This window comes from Pongo abelii, chromosome 8, assembly GCF_028885655.2.
Source record: "Pongo abelii isolate AG06213 chromosome 8, NHGRI_mPonAbe1-v2.0_pri, whole genome shotgun sequence".
In the NCBI taxonomy this organism is placed as follows: Eukaryota; Metazoa; Chordata; class Mammalia; order Primates; family Hominidae; genus Pongo; species Pongo abelii.
In genome coordinates, this window is record NC_071993.2 from 25,611,563 (window position 1) to 25,632,962 (window position 21,400).

Below are 21,400 nucleotides of genomic sequence, written 5' to 3' on the forward strand. Positions count from 1 at the left end.
GCGCCTGGCTATGTCTGACTTCTTTAGTAGTTTTGAGATTAATCTCCGTCTGTTGTGTGCATCACTTGTCCCTTTCTATTTCCAAGGAGTATTTACTTTATGAATGTTACATAATTTGTGCCTCTCTTTGCCTGTTGGATAGATATTTGTGTTGTTTCCATTTTTGGCTATTATAAATAAAGTTGCTATAAACAGTCTTGCGCTAGTCTGTGTTCAAATGTTTTTCTTTCTTTTAGGTGAATACCTAGGAGTAGAGTTTCCTGGCCACAGGGCAGATGTGTGTTTAATTTTATAAAAAGCCACAAGACCATTTTCCAAAGTGGTTGTACCATTTTAAATTCCCATTATCAATGTATGGAAATTCCATTTGCTGTAAATCCTCTCTCATTTTGGTATTGTCAATCTTTTTAATTTTAACAATTCCAGAAGATTTTTCTTTGTGGCTTTATCCTGTCAAATACTTTTGTGAAATTAAATTATTCCATATTGTAAAGCAATACAAATGTATTTTATAGAATTTGGAAAATATTGAAAATTTTAAGTAATAATGTAAAAAACACCTACAATTCTGAATTTTGGTGTTTAAAATATTTAATATGAAAATATTTTATAGTATGTAAGTTATAATCAGACACTGTTTAGTCATTAAATGCATCCCAAACCTTGAATTTTATGACATCATATTATTACACCAGATTGTATGATAATTCATTTTACTATTTGTCTACTTTTTGAGATTTGGATTGTTTGTAATTTCCCTCCAATATGAATAATGCTGCACATGAAGCATTCCTATAATCAAATCTTATGTATGATTCTGATTATTTCCTTTCAACAACTTCCTGCCAGATCATGATAATGATGTCTCATTTTAGTCTTGATAGCTCTTATTTTTTTCTTACATCATTGGATTTTATGGAAATTCCAGAATAATGTAAAATTGCAGTGTTAATATTGGGATTTATTATCCTTGTCTTATGCCTGCCTCACTACTAAGTAAGACTTGGGTGTTTGTTTATGGTAGATGTTCTTTCTGCTAAGGAAGTGATTCTTATCAATGTTGCTTTCAACATTAATTCTAGTTGTAAGTGTGACACTCATGGAAGTACCGTGTGCAGTGAGCACAAAACATGGGGAACATCACCCAGTGTGGTTAGTTCAGAAAAGGCTTTCCTAGGAGAGAGTAGAACAGTGGTTACCAGAGGTAGGAGGTGGGTACTGGAAGATGTTCGTCAAAGGAAATAAAATAGGAGGAACAAGTTCAGGAAAGCTGTTGTACCAAATAGTGACTATAGTTAATAACAATGTATTGTATACTTGAACATCCCTGAGAGGAGATTTTAAGTGTTCTCACCACAAAAAATGTATGTGAGGTAATGGATATGCTAATTAGCTTGATTTAGCCCTTCCTCAATGTACACAGATATCAAAACTTCTTGTACATCATAAATTTTCCAATTAAAATTTTTTAAAAATGTATCCCAATACACCCAGTTATAGAACGTGAATTTCTTATATATTGTATGTTTTTATAAAATAACAGTAAAATGTGACTTACTAAATGAAATAGAGCTAAGTAAACTGAGAAGCAAAACAAAATTTAATAAAAATAATCAGAAAAAAAAACCTCTCCCCTGACATTCCCATGTCCACCACCTTGGCTAGTACATGGGAGACATTCAGAAAAACAAAAAACTAAAACCACCTTCATTGTGTGAAAAGTCAGTGAAACTTAGACCTGAGGACTAAGCTGAAGTTAGCCAGGCGAGAGAGAGCAGGGAGGTGGAAATAGGCCAGGGTGAGGAACAAGAGGAGCTCTGCAGCCGTATGGTGGGGAGCAGCTGCATTCATAAAACATGACCAGGTTGACAGAAGCCTAGTGAGCCAAGGGGGACCCAAGGCTGGAAGAGCTGAGGGGTGAGCCGGGGCTGTTCTGCGCTGAAGATGCTCTCCATCTTCAGGGATTCATGCCTTCTTTTTTCCTTTTTCAAGTTTTTGTTTGTTTGTTTTTTAAATTTCACTTCGACAGATATTGGCATTGTGAGTTTTTTTCTTTTACATGATAAATCTTTAATTCCCTTTTCTGTAGACTTTACTTTTTCCATCTTCCCTTTCTTTTTACCTCCACTTATCTTGCTTCCTTATTCCATAAAAATTTTTACATGCTTATGGTATGCCAGACCCTAGAGACAATTTAGGGATCTCTACTCTTGATTCTGGTAGTTAAATCACCTGTAAATAGATTCTACTTTGATTACATCTTGTTGGTTTTGACCTAAACTGAGAGTGTCTGTCTCCTTGCACTCACTTCATTAATTCCTCTCTTCCTTCCTTCTTCCCTTCTTTGACTGGTAATAGGGACTTTTAGTTAATTACTGTTGTACAAAATTAACACATAAAGACAAATATGAAGCAGAAAGTAAAAGCTCCTCTGTTTCCTCCCATTTCTATTTATCTTTTCCAAATCTGCCATCAAGGGTTAGATACATGCATGCATACTCATATCATGCCTTCATCTAATAAAGATTTTTAAGAATTATTTCTAAAAAATCCTTGGAACTTTTGCCTGTCTGTATATGTGGTTTTTTTTTCATTTTTCGAATAGCTAAATATCACATCATATGGATGAACCATATGTTATATCATCTCCTATTAATGGATATTCCAACTGTTTCAACTTTTTCAACAGGTACTGTACCAGTGGTGCTTTGGTAAACATTCTTGTGCGTATATTTTTGTGCAGACATGCACACAAATGGTGCTTAAGTAGTGCTTTAAGATAAGCCCCCTAAATGTGAAGTTGCAGGTACAATTAAGTACACACTTAAAATTTTCATAGACCCTTCAAAGTTGCCTACCCAAAGGATTCATCAATGTGTATTTCCATTAGCATGAAATTGCCCACTTCTTAGCATTTTAATCAGTGATTGACAGACAGTATCAGTCTTTTTAACTTTTTTAATCAAATGGGTTTAAAATCAAATAGAATAATTTTAATTTGCATTTCCCAATTACTTGTGAGGAAGACAAGTTTTTCACACTTTTTACTTCTATTTGTATTTCTGCTTTGAATTCCCTGTTCACAGCAGGGCGTGGTTTCCTATTTCACATATGTTTTTATATTTCAGTAGAAGGTTAGTAAAAGCTGCTTCAGGAGCCACTATCCAGATACTATTTTAAAATGACAGCTTTACAAAATGGGATGTTAAAAGTGCTAGGGCAAAGTTGAGTAATACCAGTGTGTAATGTCAGTTCCATCCATTTCTTTGGCCATATATATTTTTTTAACCTCTCTAATCCTCAGGCTTTTTCAATTATAAAGTGCGTATCTACTATTTGTTGTGAGGGTTAAATGTGTTTTGTGGGGTTAATAAGTGTGAAGTGCTAGAATGATAGCTGGTACAAAAATGCATCTGTTGTCATCATTATTGTTATCATTGTTGTTACTCATTACCACATTCATTATTAACATTTTGTTAGAGCGAGGAGGTGTCTTTCATGGAGAAAAATTCCCTTGAATGGATGAACTAGCAATGCTGGATATACTTCTAGGTCCCTGTTTTACCCAGTAGAGTGGTTCTAGATGGATGTATCTCCCCACCTTCTCCCAAATTGGCTTTTTGTTTTCTTTTGGTTTGGTTTGGTTTGGTTTTTGTTTTTGTTTTTTGAGACATGACCTTGCTCTGTCACCCAGGCTGAAGTGCAGTGGTGTGGACATAGCTCACTGCAGACTCAACCTCCTGGGCTCAAGCGATCCTCCCGCCTCAGCCTTCCTGGTAGCTGGGACAACAGATGCGTGCCACCATGCCCAGAAAACTTTTAATTATATATATATATATATATATATATATATTTTTTTGTAGAGATGAGGTCCCATTGCATTGCCCAGGCTGGTCTCAAACTCCTGGGGTTAAATAATCCTCTTGCCCCTGCCTCACAAAATGCTAGGATTATAGGCATGAGCCACGGCGCCTGGCCAAAATTGGCTTTTGTATTCCTGCAATTCATTCATTTATATCTCTTTTATAGTCTTAAAAATGTAGCCAAAAAAGAAACAGAAAAAACTACAGTAAATGGAGTATATTTGTGGCAGTGGAAGAGAGTTGCTGTTCTGGACCTTGAAGTGGCACCCACCCAGCATGTCATGGCACTTGTCACATCAGAAAAGCTGGACTTCCTTATTATACAAACTTTTGCTTCAATCAAAGAAATGGATAAAGGGAAGCAAATCTACTCATATATCTTGTCTTCAACAAGGCCTTAGGGGTCTTACTGAGGCACAGATGTGTGGTAATTGTGGTTAGATGGACTTACTCTTTTAAATTTTGAAATATTTAATTGACAAAGATGGTATATATTCAAAGTATACAACATAAGGATATGATATACGCTGGTTATTAATTATCAAAACCAAATTAATTAACACATCCATCACCACCCATTCTGTATATTAGATCCTCAGAACTTATTCATCTTATACCTGAAAGTTTTTACTCTTTGATCAGTATCTCCTCACTTCCCCTGCCCTCTAGCCCCTGCAGCCACCATTCTACTCTCTGTTGCCATGAGTTCAACTTTCTTAGATTTCACATCTGAGTGAGATCATGCAGTATTTGTCTTTCTCTCTCTGGCTTATTTCACTTAGCATGTCCTCCAGATTTATCCATGTTGTCACAAATGACAGGATTTCCTGCTTTTTAAAGGCTGAATAGCATTCCATTGTGTACATACACCACATTTTTCTATATCTATGTATCCGTGGATAGAGTCTAAGGCTGATTTCATGTCTTGGCTGTAGTAAGTAATGCTGCAGTGAACGTGGGAGTGCAGATACCGCTTTGACATACTGATTTCATTTCTGTTGACTATGTATCTGTTAGTGGGATTACTGGATCATACGATTATTCTATTTTTAATTTTTTGAGGAAAAATCATACTGTTTTCCATAATGGCCATACTAATTTACATTCATCCCACCAGTATGCAAGGATTCCCCTTCCTCCATATCTTCTCTAATACTTGTTATTTCTTGTCTTTTTGATAATGGCCATTCTAACAGATGTGAGGTGACATCTTGTGGTAGTTTTATTTCTTGTATCTTTGTTTTTCTTCATTTCTCTGATGATTAGTGATGTTGAGCACATTTTCATATACCAGTTGGCTATTTGTATGTTTTCTTTTAAAAAAATTAATATTCTTATTAATTCCAATTAATGAGTGGATTTTTGTGTATGTGTATTATGTGATGTGAGATAAGGATCTGATTTCATTCTTCTGTTTATGCATATCTCATTATCCCAATACAATTTACTGAAGAGACTGTTCATTTTCTATTGTGTGTTCTTGGCATCTTTATCAAAAATCAATTGACCATAAATGTATAGATTTATTTCTGGGCTCTCAATTCTGTTCCATAGGTTTGCGTGTCTGGTTTTTATGCCAGTGCCATGCTGTTTTGATTACTATAGCTTTGCAGTATATTTTGAAGTCAAGTATTTTGATGCCTCCAACTTTGTTCTTTTGACTTGTAATTGCTTTAGCTGTTTTGGGGTCTTTTGTGGTTTACATGCATTTTTGGATTTTTTTTTTCTATTTCTGTGAACAATGTCACTGGAATTTTGATAGAGATTGCATTGAATCTGTAGATTACTTTGGGTAGTATGGATATTTTAACAGTATTAAATTTTTCAATTCATTAACATGGGATATCACATTAATTTGTGTTTTAATTTATTTCATCAATATCTTGTAGTTTTTAATGTACAGCTCTTTCACCTCCTTGGTTAAATTTATTTCCATATTTTCATTTTAGGCTATTGAAAATGAGATTGTTTTATTAATTTCTTTTTTAGATAGTTTGTTGTTGATGTATAGAAGCACAACTGATTTTTGTATGTTGATTTTGTATCCTACAACTTTACTGAATTCATTTATTCTTCATAAAATGTAAATGCATAAATGGAAATAAAACCTTTTTGAAATGTGAATTCCTTCTTAAAAAATTATCTTCAACACAAGATTGGCAAGATGAAGTTCCTTTTATTACTAAAAGGAAATTCTATATCTCAGTTTCTGATTAAATGTTGATACTTTGGTTAGTTTCTATATGGGAACAGTCACAGTGACAGACAGTGATATTTGAGGACATGAGAAGGCTCACTGTGCCAACATGTCATTCTCTACCTTTCAGAGATAAAGATCTTTGCCTTTAGATTTTACGTGTTGGCTATTTGGCTATTTTGTCTTCCAAGTCTGACCTGGAGGAGAAATGATTAAATTACTCTCAATTATTAACAGCCTAATTGAAATGTATTATATTCTTTTTCTTTGTAAGAAAGATTAAGGTGTGGAAGAAATTGAAAGTTATGGATTAGGAGGGATAAGGGAATTACTTTGAAATATGTGCCTTACTTGAAGAAGGCAAGCCTGGATGAGAGGACAGAAAAGGTGACACGAAGCTATTAGTTGTCTGAGGTGGGAGGGCTAAGGGCAGGAGAGTAACAGTAAATACAGATGAAGGCATCTGTGAGAAAGGTAAAAGGACAGTGATTTCATTTACACCTGGGTCCTGTTCTGCCTCCACCCACCCTGTCTGCCTCACCCATTTTTAATCCCTGTGAAACCAAGATTAGTAGTATGTTAAACCAAATATAAATAGATAGTTTTTTCTACTTCTCCCATTTTCCTTCTGTTACTTTTTTATCCTCCTCCTTCTCCTTATAAGATTTGGACTGTTTAACTTATTCTCTAAATCACAGAAGAGACCATGTATTAAAAATGAAGAATTTCCTCTCCCCTTGAAAATGCATCAACAGTACTGGATTTTTCCATTTCATCATTTATTTAGTCAGTCAGTCACTCATTCATTTATTTAGTAAGGCAGTTGGTCAACAAAATTTTGGGAGTTCTGAAAAATACCAATAGTTAAACATGAATATTTCATAAAACCCACTTCTTTATTTCTAGCCTGTATATATATTTTTCAGATATAGTTTGACTATGACATTGGTAAATTATTTATTATATTTCACCAGGATGGGGAACTTAAATAGAAAAGCAGGTTGGAAAAATTTAGTTTTTGACATCTTGAGTTTGAGGTGCCTCTATATAGGTCATTCAGGTGGAAATATCTAGGAAACAAATGAAAAATGAGTCTAAAGGTTAGAAAGAGGTTTGGGCTGAAGATATCTGTTTGGAGTTATTAGTTTAGAAAGTTTCAAAAAGCTTGTTACTTCCAGGAAACTGATTTAGTAGTAGTTCAGCTTTTGATAAGGTTAAACACTTGCTTTTAAAAAAATGTGTTTTATTATAAAACTTTTTTTTCTAACATTTGGTTTTATAACATTGCCTTAATTTTTCAGTAATTCTCTACTGTCAGATTTCTGTATGTATTTAATTATTTCTCTTCTGTCTTTTGTGTCTTTCTGAGTTGATAGTCTGATCCTAATGTGTAAAATAATCTATGTTAGAGCAAAAGATTCATCACAGATAAGAAAGAAGACTAATTAAAACATCCATCAGTTAATGTGAGCTTTATGAATTCTGTACGGGTTAGCATTTATTATTTAGCTAAGACTTGTGAATTTATTATTTGAAAATCGTTACTTACTCATGTTCATGATAGAATATATAAGACTCTAAAATATCAAGATATGTAATTGCAACATATTAATAATTCGCCGATAAGCATAAAGACCAATGAAACAGCAGAATTTAGTGAAGCAAATGACTAAAACTGACAACAAAAATGTAAACAGGATGTTAGCTAATTAATATTTTCCCCTCTTTTGTTACACTTTGTCCTTTGGCAGACAACTTTAAGAATGATACATTCAATGTGGACTAAATTTTATAATACCCATTTGGCAGTTCTTAATGCTCCCAAGTTTGAGGCAAATCGGAATCCAACTTGATCTATAAATGTTTATACCATTTTAGAGATTGAGTTTTAAATTCCTGTCTTCATCATCTTTGCATCTAAATAACAATCGCTACCCTACAACCCTTTATAGTCTACGTTTGTTGCTTGCCTGTCAAATACGATACTGCTATTTTAAATTTCTGAACTGCTTCCTCTTCTTGCAAATAGGGGGCATCTGTTACACCTTATTAAATCATTTTTGTGTTTGTTTTCTTGCTGAAATGCTTATCACACTTTTTTGTATCCTTGTAAATGTCTTGTCAGAATCAAAAATTGTTGTGTTACATGTAGAGTATAGCATAAGGAGCATAACAAGTCCTGGAATGTTTAGGCTATCTCCAAATGTCAAACAAAACAGGAAATGTTTCTTTGTTTTACACTTTTTCTGGGCATTTCATACATTTCCAAGCATACTACAGAGGATAGACAGTGTGTTAAAGATAAACTTAACAGTTCTGAGAAATTCTCTTCCTATTATGACATTTTTCTCCTTTTTTTAGAAGACTGAGGCGTTACTGATGAGTTCTAGCAACCAGTTGATGGGCTGTTTTGCCTAGGTGTGAGCAGTAGAATTTTAAAGTAGTTACCTTGCAGAACCCAGTTCTTGACATTTCAAATTTTTAAAAAACCAGAAACTTCCAAGATTAAAAAGGTTCAAATGTTAAAGAAAAATTATTACATCTGTTTTTACTTAGCAGTCAGGTGAAACTGAGGAATGACTTGTGAAGTCTATTGAATTTCTCTAAATATAAAGTACATTTTATGTTTTTTTAAAAATGACTGATGTCAAACTCGCTAATATTTGAGTTTATCTCAGTGTAACAAAGAGTGATGCTTTGAAAGGGTAATCAAGTGTTTTCTCTCAATAGTGTCACATTTTTAAATATCTAATAATCTTTACAGTTTAATTCTATTAAGACTTTTCATAGGGGGTCTTTGTTCTTTCAATAGTCTAATTTTTGTTTGAAAAATAATGTTAATAGCTTTGTGTGTGTGTGTGTGTTGGAGTCTCGCCCTGTCACCTAGGCTGGAGTGCAGTGGTGTGACCTCAGCTCACTGCAACCTCTGCCTCCCGGGTTCAAGCAATTCTCCTGCCTCAGCCTCCCTTGTAGCTGGGATTACAGGTGCCCGCCACCATGCCCAACTTTTTTTTTTTTTTTTTTTTTTGTATTTTTAGTAGAGACGGGGTTTCACCATGTTGGCCAGGCTGGTCTTGAACTCCTGACCTCAAGTGATCCACCAGCCTTGGCCTCCCAAAGTGCTGGGATTACAGATGTGAGCCACTGCGTCTGGCCTGTTAATAGCTTTTAATGAATAGTAGAAGTCTAAGCAAATGCCATTGCTTGTTTCTGTAATTTTATGCTACTTTAAGAACGTACAGTAACCCCTCAAGGCAGGATCTCTTTATGTGATGTTCTTGACTGTATGACTTCTGTATGCTTTTTTTTTTCATTTAGAGAATTTACTTAAGTGAAATATGAGTTACTCTATGTAGTAGTATTGGAAGAAAAAGGAATTTGAAGGGCACAAATAGGTTACAGAGAAGTAGCAGCTAATTTTGCATATTTTTACAGTGAAGCCATCGGAAAAATGAGGCCAAGTAAGGACAAAGCCATCCACATCTTAGGAATGTATTTGAAAGGCTTCTTAGCCAGAAAAGGGGTCTGAAAGATGAGGAGAAGGCTGATAACAAGTGTTTGGGTGCTGAGTTGCTTTTGGTCATGAGCATGAGGGATAAGCTAAGTGAAGGGTATCCAAAACATTCTTTCTCATGCATCTAAGTTATTCTGCATCTCTGCAACTGCAGTGAGTCAGCAATTTTGAGATATAAAATCAGATGAGACTGGAGGGGAATACATTTAAGTGTGCACATTATTTGAAACAAAGCAAAATGAATTGACAAGCATCTCATGTAAATTTTGAAAACAACAACAAAAAATCACCATAGCCATGTAAAGTTTTTGCCTGGCTATATATGATAAATCATAATTAATAATGAATGACTTGTTATTTCTAATTTCACATGTATATAAAATCATTAATTTTTTATTTAGTGTGTCATACTGTTTTAAAGAACATAAAATTATGTATAAATCAATGTGAACTTTATTTTTTGATAAACTTACCTTCAAAAAGGTCTTATTAAACTGTTCACCTATAAATTATGCTGTATGAAAAAATGGGCGTTCTTATGAAGCCTTAGAAGTTAGAAAGAATACCTACTTAAGGCAATATGACAACTTCTTTTAGTGTTTTAATTAAGACTGTCAAGAATTTAAAATTGATTAGTAAATTTTTTATAATACCTGTACCAAACCCTTACTTGTAATTTATTTTTAAGTAGTTTGGTAGTGTTACATGTTTTTGTTACTACATTATTACATATTCTGTTCTTGTTACTTTGGGTAAGAAAATCACTAAGGGTCAGATTGGATGCGCCGAGGAAATCTCACTGATTTGAGAACCAGCAGCTATGGAAGACAGGACTGTTCTGGCACTGATCAGCTGAGTGAGCTTCGCTTCTCTGCTGACTTCATTTCCTCTATCTGTACTTGAAAGATTCATGAAGAACTACCGTTGACTGAGCCCCTGCTCTGTGCCAGGCAGCATTATTGCCAATCTCTGCAACAATATACACCTGGGCATTATTATACCCATCTTATAAATGAAGAAACTGAAGCTCAAAGGTTAAACAACTTGCCCAAGATCTCACAGCTAATAAATGGTTAATACCAAAGTACCAGACCATCTAGCGATCAAATCTATGTGGTTTAATCCATCAATTTGCAATTCTCTAACTTACATACATTTTACTTTGGGAGTCTCTTCCGTGACCCTATCTCTTCATTTTTATGAAAATAGCTTTTTTATTGCTGAGAATTCTCCTAAAAACCTAAAATTGATTTTAACTGACCACATTTTATATAATTGTGCCTTGAGAAATTTTACAAAATTTGATTGGTTTTTAAATATTTTATCACAGATCTTCTTAACATAAGCTAACTATATGCAGTCTTTCAAACCGGATGTAGTTTATTCTTTTCCATTTATGTAATTGTTAATAAAATTATTGAAAGATAGTGTCCTCATACCTCTCAATGTTAAGATTCTCTTTAGGTTCACCTTTTACATCTTTTTTTCCAATCCATATTGTGTAATTATTTTATCAGGTGTTTGTCAGGTTTCCTATGAAGTCCCTCTGTCCATGAATTTCTCGTTGAAATAGCATAATTTTAAAAGAAAAAGTACAGCTCATAAGTTTGTTATCCTGCTTGCATTGGTATATCTTTTTTAAAAGGATATAGATTTATACAGTCTTGGTTTGTCATTCAAACTTATGCTAGTTCATCTCTTTCAAAATATAATTCTGTTGCTCTCTTATATTTTCCTCATAGATGCTGGGTCCAACTATATAAAAGCATATTTATCTTCAGAGGTTTTTTTCGTAAGAGAAGGTCTAAATGTTGTAAGGCTGAAGAAATCAGCAGTGTCCAAAAAAATAGCTGCCTTGTTTTAGCAAGATGTACATTAATTTCCGCAGAGGCTAAAAATGTTTAAAAAATATAAATGAAGTACTTAGTCCCCATAGAATCAGGAAAATAATAATAAGCCATTTTAATTACTTCTAAAAATGCAGCCTTGAGCATTCTTCTCTTCTTATTACATCCAGTGACTTAGCTTTCTCTGGGTGCTTATATCCCAGGCAAATCTTCTATGGCAATTACAACTGTGCTTCATCTTATGCTTCTATACTTGGCATCCAAACATGGAATTTAGAAATTGACTTTGATATAATTTGATAGAAATGAGTATAATATAATTTGACTTTTTTTGTGTGTGTGTCTATGGGTTTGATATCTGGCTATTATAAACCTCCATAAGTCAGTTCTGAAAGTTTACAAAGTGGGGAAGTTGGGATGGAAATGGAGTAAGGTAGAATATACTCACCTCTATTGTAAACTTGGGAGGTATATTGATTAGGGTTTATGGGTTCCAAACCAGAGAGTTAGGCTCAATGATAATTCCCCCAGCATTATATTCACCTGCAAAAATTATAAGATACAGATTTTGATGATTATATGCATCAGCTGGTGCCAAATAAAAACTCATTAAAGAATATTAGTTAAAGGAAGGGCTTTGTTTAGACTTATTGAATAATATTTGCATATTATAATACCAAATCAGAGATTTTCTTTTTTTTTTTTCCTCTTCTTTTGAGATGGAGTCTTGCTCTGTTGCCAAGGCTGGAGTACAGTAGCTTGATCTGGGCTCACTGCAACCTCTGCCTCCCAAGTTCAAGGGATTCTCCTGCCTCAGCCTCCCAAGTAGCTGGGACTACAGGCATCTGCTACTACGCCCAGCAAATTTTTGTATTTTTAGTAGAGACGGGGTTTCGCCACATTGGCCAGGCGAACTCATGACCTCAATTGATCCGCCCACCTCGGCCTCCCTAAGTGCTGGGATTACAGGCTTGAGCCACCATGCCCAGCCTAAAATCATAGATTTTCTAATAGTTGAGTTGACACGAAGGTTTTAAAAATTTATTTATTAAAATATATTACATAGTAATAAATGACTACCTCTCCTTCAAAGATATTAACATATTTCTAGATAAGTTGATCTATCCCCAAATCTACCCTTTTCTCTGGAAACAAACAAACAAACATTGTTATCAACTTAATATGTATCCTCCAGACATCTATTTAGTATGTATATGTATATAGACATACCTTGTTTTATTGTGCTTTGCTCTATTGTGCTTGACGGATACCATGTGTCTTACAAATTAAAGGTTTGTGGCAACTCTACATTGAGAAAATCTATCATAGCCATTTTTCCAACAGCATGTGCTCACTTTGTATCTCTGTGTCACATTTTGGTAATTCTTGCAATATTTCAGCAAATGCTTTTAGTATTATTATATCTGTGATCACTGATCTTTGATGTTACTATTGTAATTGTTTTGGAATGCCATGAACCGCACCCACATAAGACAGTGAACTTAAGTGATCAGTGTTGAATGTGTTCTGTCTGCTCCACCAACTAGCAATTCCTCCATCTTTCTCCCTCTTCTCAGCCCTCCTTATTCCCTGAGACATAACAATGTTGAAATTAGGCCAATTAATAATCCTACAATGGCCTTTAGTGTTCAAGTGAAAGGAAGAGTCACATATCACTCACTTTAAATCAAAAGCTAGAATTGATTAAGCTTAATAAGAAAGACATAGTGGAGGCTGAGATAGCTGAAAACTAGGCCTCTTGCACTAAATAGCCAATTTGTAAATGCAAAGGAAAAATTGATGGGAATTAAAAATGCTACTCCAGTGAACACATGTATGATAAGAAAGCAAAACAGGCTTATTGCTGATATGGAGAAAGTTTGAGTACTCTAGATAGAAGATTAAACCAGTCACCACACTGCCTTAAGCCAAAGCCTAATCCAAAGCAAGGGCCTAACTCTCTTCAATTCTGTGAAGGCTGAGAGAGTTGAGGAAACTACAGAAGAAAAGTTAGAAGCTAGCAGAGGTTGGTTCGTGAGGTACAAGGAAAGCAGCCATCTCTATAACATAAAAGTGTAAAGTGAAGCAGCAAGTGCTGATGGAGAAGCTGCAGCACGTCACCCAGAAGATCTAGCTAAGATCATCAGTGAAGGTAGCTACACGAAACAACAGATTTTCAGTATTGATGAAATAGCCCTCTATTGGAAGAAGATGCCATCTAGGACTTTCTTTTTGAGATGGAGTCTTGCTCAGTTGCCCAGGCTGGAGTGCAGTGGTGTGATCTTGGCTCACTGCAACCTCCACCTCCCGGGTTCACGCCATTCTCCTGCCTCAGCCTCCCAAGTAGCTAGGACTACAGGTGCCTGCCACCACGCCCAGCTGATTTGTGTGTGTGTGTGTGTGTGTGTGTGTGTGTGTATTTTTAATAGAGACGGGGTTTCACCATGTTAGCCAGGATGGTCTCGATCTCCTGACCTTGTGATCTGCCCGCATTGGCCTCCCAAAGTGCTGGGATTACAGGCATGAGCCACCACACCAGGCCAGGACTTTCATAGCTAGAGAGGTTAAGTCAATGCCTGGCTTCAAAACTTCAAAAGAAAGATTGACCCTTTTGTTAGGGGCAAATGCAACTAGTGACTTTAAGTCAAAGCTAATGCTCATTGACCATTCTGAAAATCCTAGGGGCCTTAAGAATCATGCTAAACCAACTCTGCCTGTGCTGTAGAAATGTAACAACAAAGCTTGGATGTGATAGCACATCTATTTATAGCATGATTTACTGGATATTTTAAGCCCACTGATGAGACTTCTCAGAAAAAGGTTCCTTTCAAAATATTACTGCTCATTGACAATGCACATAGTCACCCAAGAGCTCTGATGGAGATATGCAAGGAGATTAATGTTTTCATGCCCACGAACACAGCATTCATTCTGCTGCCCATGGATTAAGGAGTTAGACTTTCACATCTTCTTATTTAAGAAACACATTTTATAAGGCAATCATTGCCATAGTGATTCATCTGATAGATCTGGGCAAAGTAAACTGAAAACCTCTGGAAAGGATTCACCATTCTAGATGCCATTGAGAACATTTATGATTCATGGGAGATGAAAATATCAACAAGAGTTTGGAAAACATTGATTCTAACCCTCATGAATGACTTTGAGGCGTTCAAGACTTCAGTGAAGGAACTAACTGCAGATTTGGTGAAAATAGCTAGAGAATTAGAATTAGCAGTGGAGCCTGAACCTGTGTCTGAGTTACCATAATCTCATGATAAAACTTGAATGAATGAGGAGTTGCTTCTTATGGATGAGCAAACAAGTAGTTTTTTCAGATGGAATCTACTCCTGGTGAAGATGCTATGGACATTGTTGAAATGACAACAAAGGATTTAGAATATTACATTATTATAGTTAAGAGGATTGATTCCAATTTTGAAAGAACTTCAACTGTAGGTAACATGCTATCAAACAGCATCACATGCTACAAAGAAATCTCTCATGAAAGGGAGAGTCGACTGGCACAGCAAACTTCATTGTTTTCTTATTTTAAGAAATTGCCACAACCATCCAAAGCTTCAGTAGCCACCACCCTTATCAGTCAGCAGCCATCAACATGGAAGCAAGACCCTCCACCAGCAAAAAGATTAGAACTTGATGAAGCCTCAGATGATTATTAGCATTTTTTAGCCATAAAGTATTTTTTTTCTTAAGGCAAATACATTATTTTTTAGACATAATGCTATTGCATACTTAATAGCCTACACTATAGTGTAAACGTAACTTTTATACACACTGGGAAACCACAAAATTTGTGTGATTCACTTTATTTTGATACTTGATTTATTGCTGTGGTCTGAAACCAAACCCAAAATATTTCTGAGGTTTGCCTGGATGGATGGACGGACGGACAGATAGATAGATGAGGTATGCCTGGATACATAGAGAAAATGTATAGTGTTGTTTTACGTGTATGTGTTTTGTATAAATAGTGTCATACTGCGTATTACTGATCATCTTTCAATTAAGTTTTTTTATAAATTTCCCAGTTAACAACTCTGGTTATAGTGTCATATCACCATTTCTTTCTATCTCAGGCATAACTATGAAGGAGATGACATTTTTTTCTTGGTCTCTGTTATTTTGCTCATTATCTCTCTCATCCATCTTCAATTTTCAACCACCCCCCTCCCCCGTACACACTTAGTGCCTTTTCTGTCCTTCCTCACCCTACCAGTGAGACTCTAAACAAGATTCCTATATTTTGCTTTGAACTTGTCAATGTATTACTTACAAAATTGTGTATTAATCCTTGGTACCAAGCATAAAATAAAAGGCTCTGTGCCAGTTAAAAGATTTTCTAGTACCAATAAGACAGTGGAGGAAATATGTTGGAGAGTATGGGTGTCTTCTCTGTCCTAAAATCTCACCTATTAGGTTCCTGCTCATTCTGTGAGGCCACAAAGCCAGCTCTTCCAAATAATATTTTGAAAGAAAAAAGTGCACATTTTGAACAGGACTTACATTTTATTATGGAACCACTTGTCAGAGTTCCAATTTAGAATCTGAAATTATGGGCTCCTCTGCTTAGCCAGGAGCAAGGCAGTGAACTCTTAAGAAGATTGTTCAACAATTACAAATGAAAAGGAGACAGGTTATCTGCTCTGAGAACATATAAAAGCATGTACTCCTGCTGCTGTTATGTGGTAGTGATGGTTGTGACACTGCTACTGAGCCTACTGGACCTAAAATCTTAGGAAATATTGCAGGATGGAAGAGGCCATTAAACCACAGCATGACCACAGCCCTGGGAAGGTCCCCAACTCGAGGCATTCGTCTCCTCTTGGGTCATTTTGGATCCCAAGCATTAAACAAAATTTGACTGTTAGCGATATATTCCTTCTAGTTTTCAAATTCATCATCCTGGTGCTGTTCTCTACCTTGAAGAATAGGTATCTACTTATTAAGCACCAGGTACAATGCCAGCCATTTTGCATACTTCATATTTAATAAATCTGTCAGATTTAATAAGGTGAAGATTAAAATACCCGTTTTATGGGTGAGACCATTGAAGTTCAAGGTTGCCCAACTCAAAGTGGTTATTTCATAATTCAAACTGAGATGGAGTTAACTCCAAAGTCTGTCTGTCTTCATTGTGCCTTGCAGCAGCTTTTCATGTCCTCTTGTTCAGCCAACCAATAGTGTACAAATTATTTTACAGACGGTCATGTATAATATTTTGGATTTTCATTTTTTGTGTCTTTTTTGGAAAGTTTAAAAAATAAGTTTCATAATTAGGCATACTATGCAAATGTACCTTGCCACTTTGGAAATTCTGCCAGCCAAAACCCATTTAAATGCTTGCTGATAGAAATTTTCTTTTCACCAAAAGTATCTGCTGTCTAACATAATGACCAATAGCAAGAAGCCACTCAAATAATCAAGGCTCTTCACTGACTAAACTTGTTTCTCTATTCCCAAATTCTTAAATTAATGCAAGCCCTGAGTTTTTTTTGAGGGTTACACAAAGTATTTCTATATCTTTAACAATACCCCACAGGGATTTCTGGAAGGGGAATTAGAATTTTTTCTCCTTGGCTATCCAGTTGTCTGAGAGTTCTTTTATATAATGCAGTATTGTGGTTTGGCCTTTCAGAATTTTTTTACTGTTACAAAATTAATTGTTACTACTACAAATTATTTTCCTGTTAAGATATTTACACCACGTGTAATTTCTGTATACATTTTGTATTATATTTAGTGAAAACACAGCATGCCTAAAATGACCTGTTTTTGTGTTTGTAGTATTAATTGATATATTTGCTCTACATTGATACTTGAATTCATTAAAGCAAAATTTATTGTAGAAAATAAGATTGATTTTACTGGACTTTTATTTCTTGCTTCAATTCTAAGAATTTTGCTTTGAGAAGATAATGCTATTTTAAGTCTAACAAAATATCTTAAGGTTATTAGATATATTCATGCTTAGCAAACTATTCAGAAATTTATTTGAAAATCAAATCAACTAACTCTTTTGAATTTTGAGTAAAGAATAACATGTATGCATGTTCACAAGGTGAGATACCCTTATTATTTAATGTGATTTATGTTGTGCACATAGCGAAGCTGTGTTTGTGAGTTTTAGGGGTTATATTTTAGTGTGGTGGGAGATATGGAGACTTCAAGACCTTGTGCATGTGCTTTTTTTACCCACCAACACTATCCCACAGGTATTTGTGAAATAGTTTAGGGATGGCATTCAGTATGCACTGGTGGCTCATATTTTAGAAATACAGGCAAGATCTCGTTTGTAAATTTTTTGGATTGAAAGTGAGGGACTAAGTGGCTAAGTTGGCTGTTCTTCCTGGGTCAATAGCAACTTCCTTAAGGGGACTTTCCCCTAAGCCAAAATAGCCGCAAGCTAAGGGATTAAAACTTCAACCAATCAAAGGGAAGTTTAAGCTCTAGCTGCAGCCTGATGTTTTTAACCAATCAGGCCCACCAACTCACAGGTGGATAGAAAATAAGCTAATTCTATAGGACAGAAAAAGGAAAAGGGGAGGGGTCATAAGGGGATATAAGCATAAGACACCCAAGCCAGAAACAGCAACCCTTCCGGGTCCCCTTCCGCTGTCCGGAAGCTTTACTTTCACTTTCGCTTTAATAAATCTTGACACCACACACTCTTTTGGTCTGTTTCTCTAATCGAGCTGTAACACTCGCCACTGTGGTCCACGGCTTCATTACCTGAAGCCCGTGAGACCACGAACCCTTCGATCGAGAAAAGACCTTCAATCGGGAGAAGACTCCTCGTCTCAAAAGTATCTTCAAAATAGTGTTCTTAGCTGCTCAGACTGTTTAATGATACAAATTTTAGAGGACAAAATCTCATGAAGCCACTGGCGATATTATTAAGCCTATCATCACCTTTATAATCAGTCTTTTTGCATGTTCTAGTTTTTTACCCACCTGAATACTAACCAATTTTCATTAATTTATTTAATTGCCCCCAAAGAATGCTATCCTACTGCATTGTGGCATTTTCACAATAGCGTGAATTCTCCAGTCTTAGAAATGTAAGTTAGTAATGACGTTTTTATTTTGTTTTTCAGAGCATCCGGGCATCAGGCCTTATCCTGTTGGAAACGATCCTTTTTGGATCTCTGCTCCTATACTTTCCAGTAAGTAACAGAATTATGTTTTTAAAGTAGAAATTTATTTTATGTTGCATACTGTAAAGCTACTGTTTACACACATACACACACACACACACATACACACACCCTGGTGTTACCAGGAAGTGTGGAGTTTTTGCCTCTTGTCTTACTTGAAAGAAAGAATTTGGCCAAGAGACAATTAGTAAAGTAAGCAAAGGTTTATTGAAGGAAGTTGTTGATTAAAAGAGTCAAACTCTAAAATATTTGAAGAGATTTAATCTAAGCCAAATATGAGTGACCATGGCCCCTGACACAGCCCTCAGGAAGTCCTGAGAGCATGTGCCCAGGGTGGTTGGGGTGCAGCTTGGTTTTATACATTTTAGGGAGGCATGAGACTTCAATCAGATTGGAGCAATACGTTGGTTTGGCCCAGAAAGGCAGGACAATTTGAAGTGTGGGGGACTTCCAGACTATAGGTAAATTTAAACATTTTCTGGTTGACAATTGGTTGAATCTGTCTAAAGACCTGGGATCAATAGAAAGGAAATGTTCAGGTTAAGATAAAAGACTGTGGAGACCAAGGTTCTTTTGAAGTCTCATAGTGGCTGCCCTTAGAGAGGATAGATGACAGATGTTTCCTATTCAGACTGTTAAAAGGTGCTAGCCACTCAGTTAGTATCTTCAGGATTGGGAGGGCCTGGAAGAAAAACATCTAGCTATGTTAATAGAGACTCTTTACAGATGAAAATTTGCCCCCACAAAAGACGGCTTTGCAGGGCCATTTCAAAATATGGCACAGAAACATGTTTTGGGGTAAAAATATTATGATTTTCTTCTTTGTCACATACTGTTACGCCAGAGTCAGATTGGAAAGTAAGTCATGAGACAGAGGGTTAAATAAAACCTATCTAATGAGAATTTATGGTTTGTAGGGCATGACTCCCCAGACCCCTTAGATAGGAATTTGGGCAAGATAAAGAAAAAAATCAGAGCTTGGTCCTCAAAGTACACGTCAAGAGAAGAGTGGGCTGGTCTGGATGGAAAGTAGTAGCAGAGAACAGTACACTCGGAAAGACGGGGCAAAGCCGGCTGCTTGAAAGAGGATGAGCCAGCAGCTCTAAGGTTCTGCATTGCTGATTTTATTATGTCAGACCCTTTAAGTTCCTGTCTGTGTCTCAAGTCTCTGCCTTTGTCTCTGACTAGTTTCCCACTTCTGCCTCAAGTCCCCACCCAGTTCCCGCCCCAGGTTTGTAGAATTCTCCCTTGCTGTCTGTGGATCTACACGTGCCTCCTAGCATTAGATATGAATTCTGCCTAATGGCAGCATTGCTCCATACCACCATCCCAGGAAGGTCATATCGTGGTTAAATCTGTACTTATTGCACCTGTGTATCTCTTAGGAATTTCTCCTTTGCCCTCTTTCCCTCTTCTCAGCATGTAGCTAGCTACATTCTGACAGTTAACTGCAGAATGAGTGATCATTGGGCATCTTAAGGAGTGTTTGGGGGCGTTCCTTTCTACATAGGTGTTTCCCCTCTCTCTGCTCATATCTATCATGCAACTTCTGGGGTGTGAAATTTTTTGGACTTCCCTTTTTCAGAGACTCCCCACTTCTGCTCATGTCTGGCTATCTGCCTACTCTAACGCAAGTTCTTTACAGATATTTAAATCCTGGTTTTTACCATTTGAATGACCTTAGACAAGTTACTTAACATTCCTAAACCTTGTTTTTTTCTTATAAAATGGAGCTAATTATAGTTTTCTTCCCAAATTTGTGAGGAAGGTTGTATGCTTAAATGTGACTACATATGAAAGGCAAAGTTGGTATGTATGCGTAATATATACAAATAAGTATCGCTTTCCTTCTTTCTTCTCCTCTACCTGAATCAGAACCATGAGACACACCAATTAATGTTGGAAAAACTGAAATTGTTACATAGTAAAATAAGCATGATGAAATAAATGTATGTATGGTGCTAGTGGCTTAGGTAATCATAGTGGACGCTAGCATACCAGTAACATGTCTGAAACCAGAAGATAAGTACTGACTTTACAAGTTCAACACAGCCAACTTACATTCAGTGGTTATTGTGTGCCAAGCACTATGCTAATTTATGGGAATACTCTATGAGCAAGACAAACTTGATTTCTGCTTTCAAGCAGCTTACAGTGTAGAGGAAGAGATGAGTTAATGCAAACAATGATAATACAATGTGACAAACACTAAGAAAGCAGTAAAGACAGGATGCTGTGGAGGCACTTAGGAGAGATATCTAATCAAGTTTAGGGAATAAAATATCCCTTGGCAGAGACCTGAAAGGTGAGTAGGTGTAAGAGAAGGAAAGGTAGGGCTGCCGGGACACCAGATTCTTTCTGGTTTTTGTTTTACCTCACTCCCTGCTCCGTCTCAGCCTGCTTTGTTGATTCTTCATTCTAACTCCCACTTCTTCATACTTGAATGCCTCAGGACTGAGTTCTTGTAGCTTTTCTTAATGTACACTCTCACTTGGTGATCTCATCTAGCCTCAAAGTTTAAGTACTATTTATATGCCAATGACTGCCGAATTTATATCTGCAGCCCAAACCTTTCTCCTGAGCTCCCAACTCATATTCAGCTGCTTAGGCAACCATTCCATTTGCATGTCCAGCAGAATTCCCTATCATGTTTTCAACAGAGGCACTGATCTCCCCCTCAGATTCAGCCTTCCAGTGTCCACTGATGGCAGCTCTATCCTTCTGGTTACTCAGGCCAAAAGCCTAGGAGTCGTTATTGATACCACTCTTTCTCTCACATTAGAAAACCTTTAAAGATACAG

The 21,400-nt window shown here is 36.1% G+C and overlaps 1 protein-coding gene across 1 annotated transcript in view; it reads left to right on the plus strand.

Annotated features, from left to right (window-relative positions):
- Positions 1-21,400, plus strand: part of GPR158 (G protein-coupled receptor 158) — a 424,507-nt gene that overhangs the window by 272,355 nt on the left and 130,752 nt on the right. Inside the window, exon 5 of the mRNA XM_002820608.5 lies at positions 18,540-18,608. Within this exon, the coding sequence (XP_002820654.2) occupies positions 18,540-18,608 (69 nt within the window). The remainder of the gene's footprint in view (positions 1-18,539; positions 18,609-21,400) is intronic.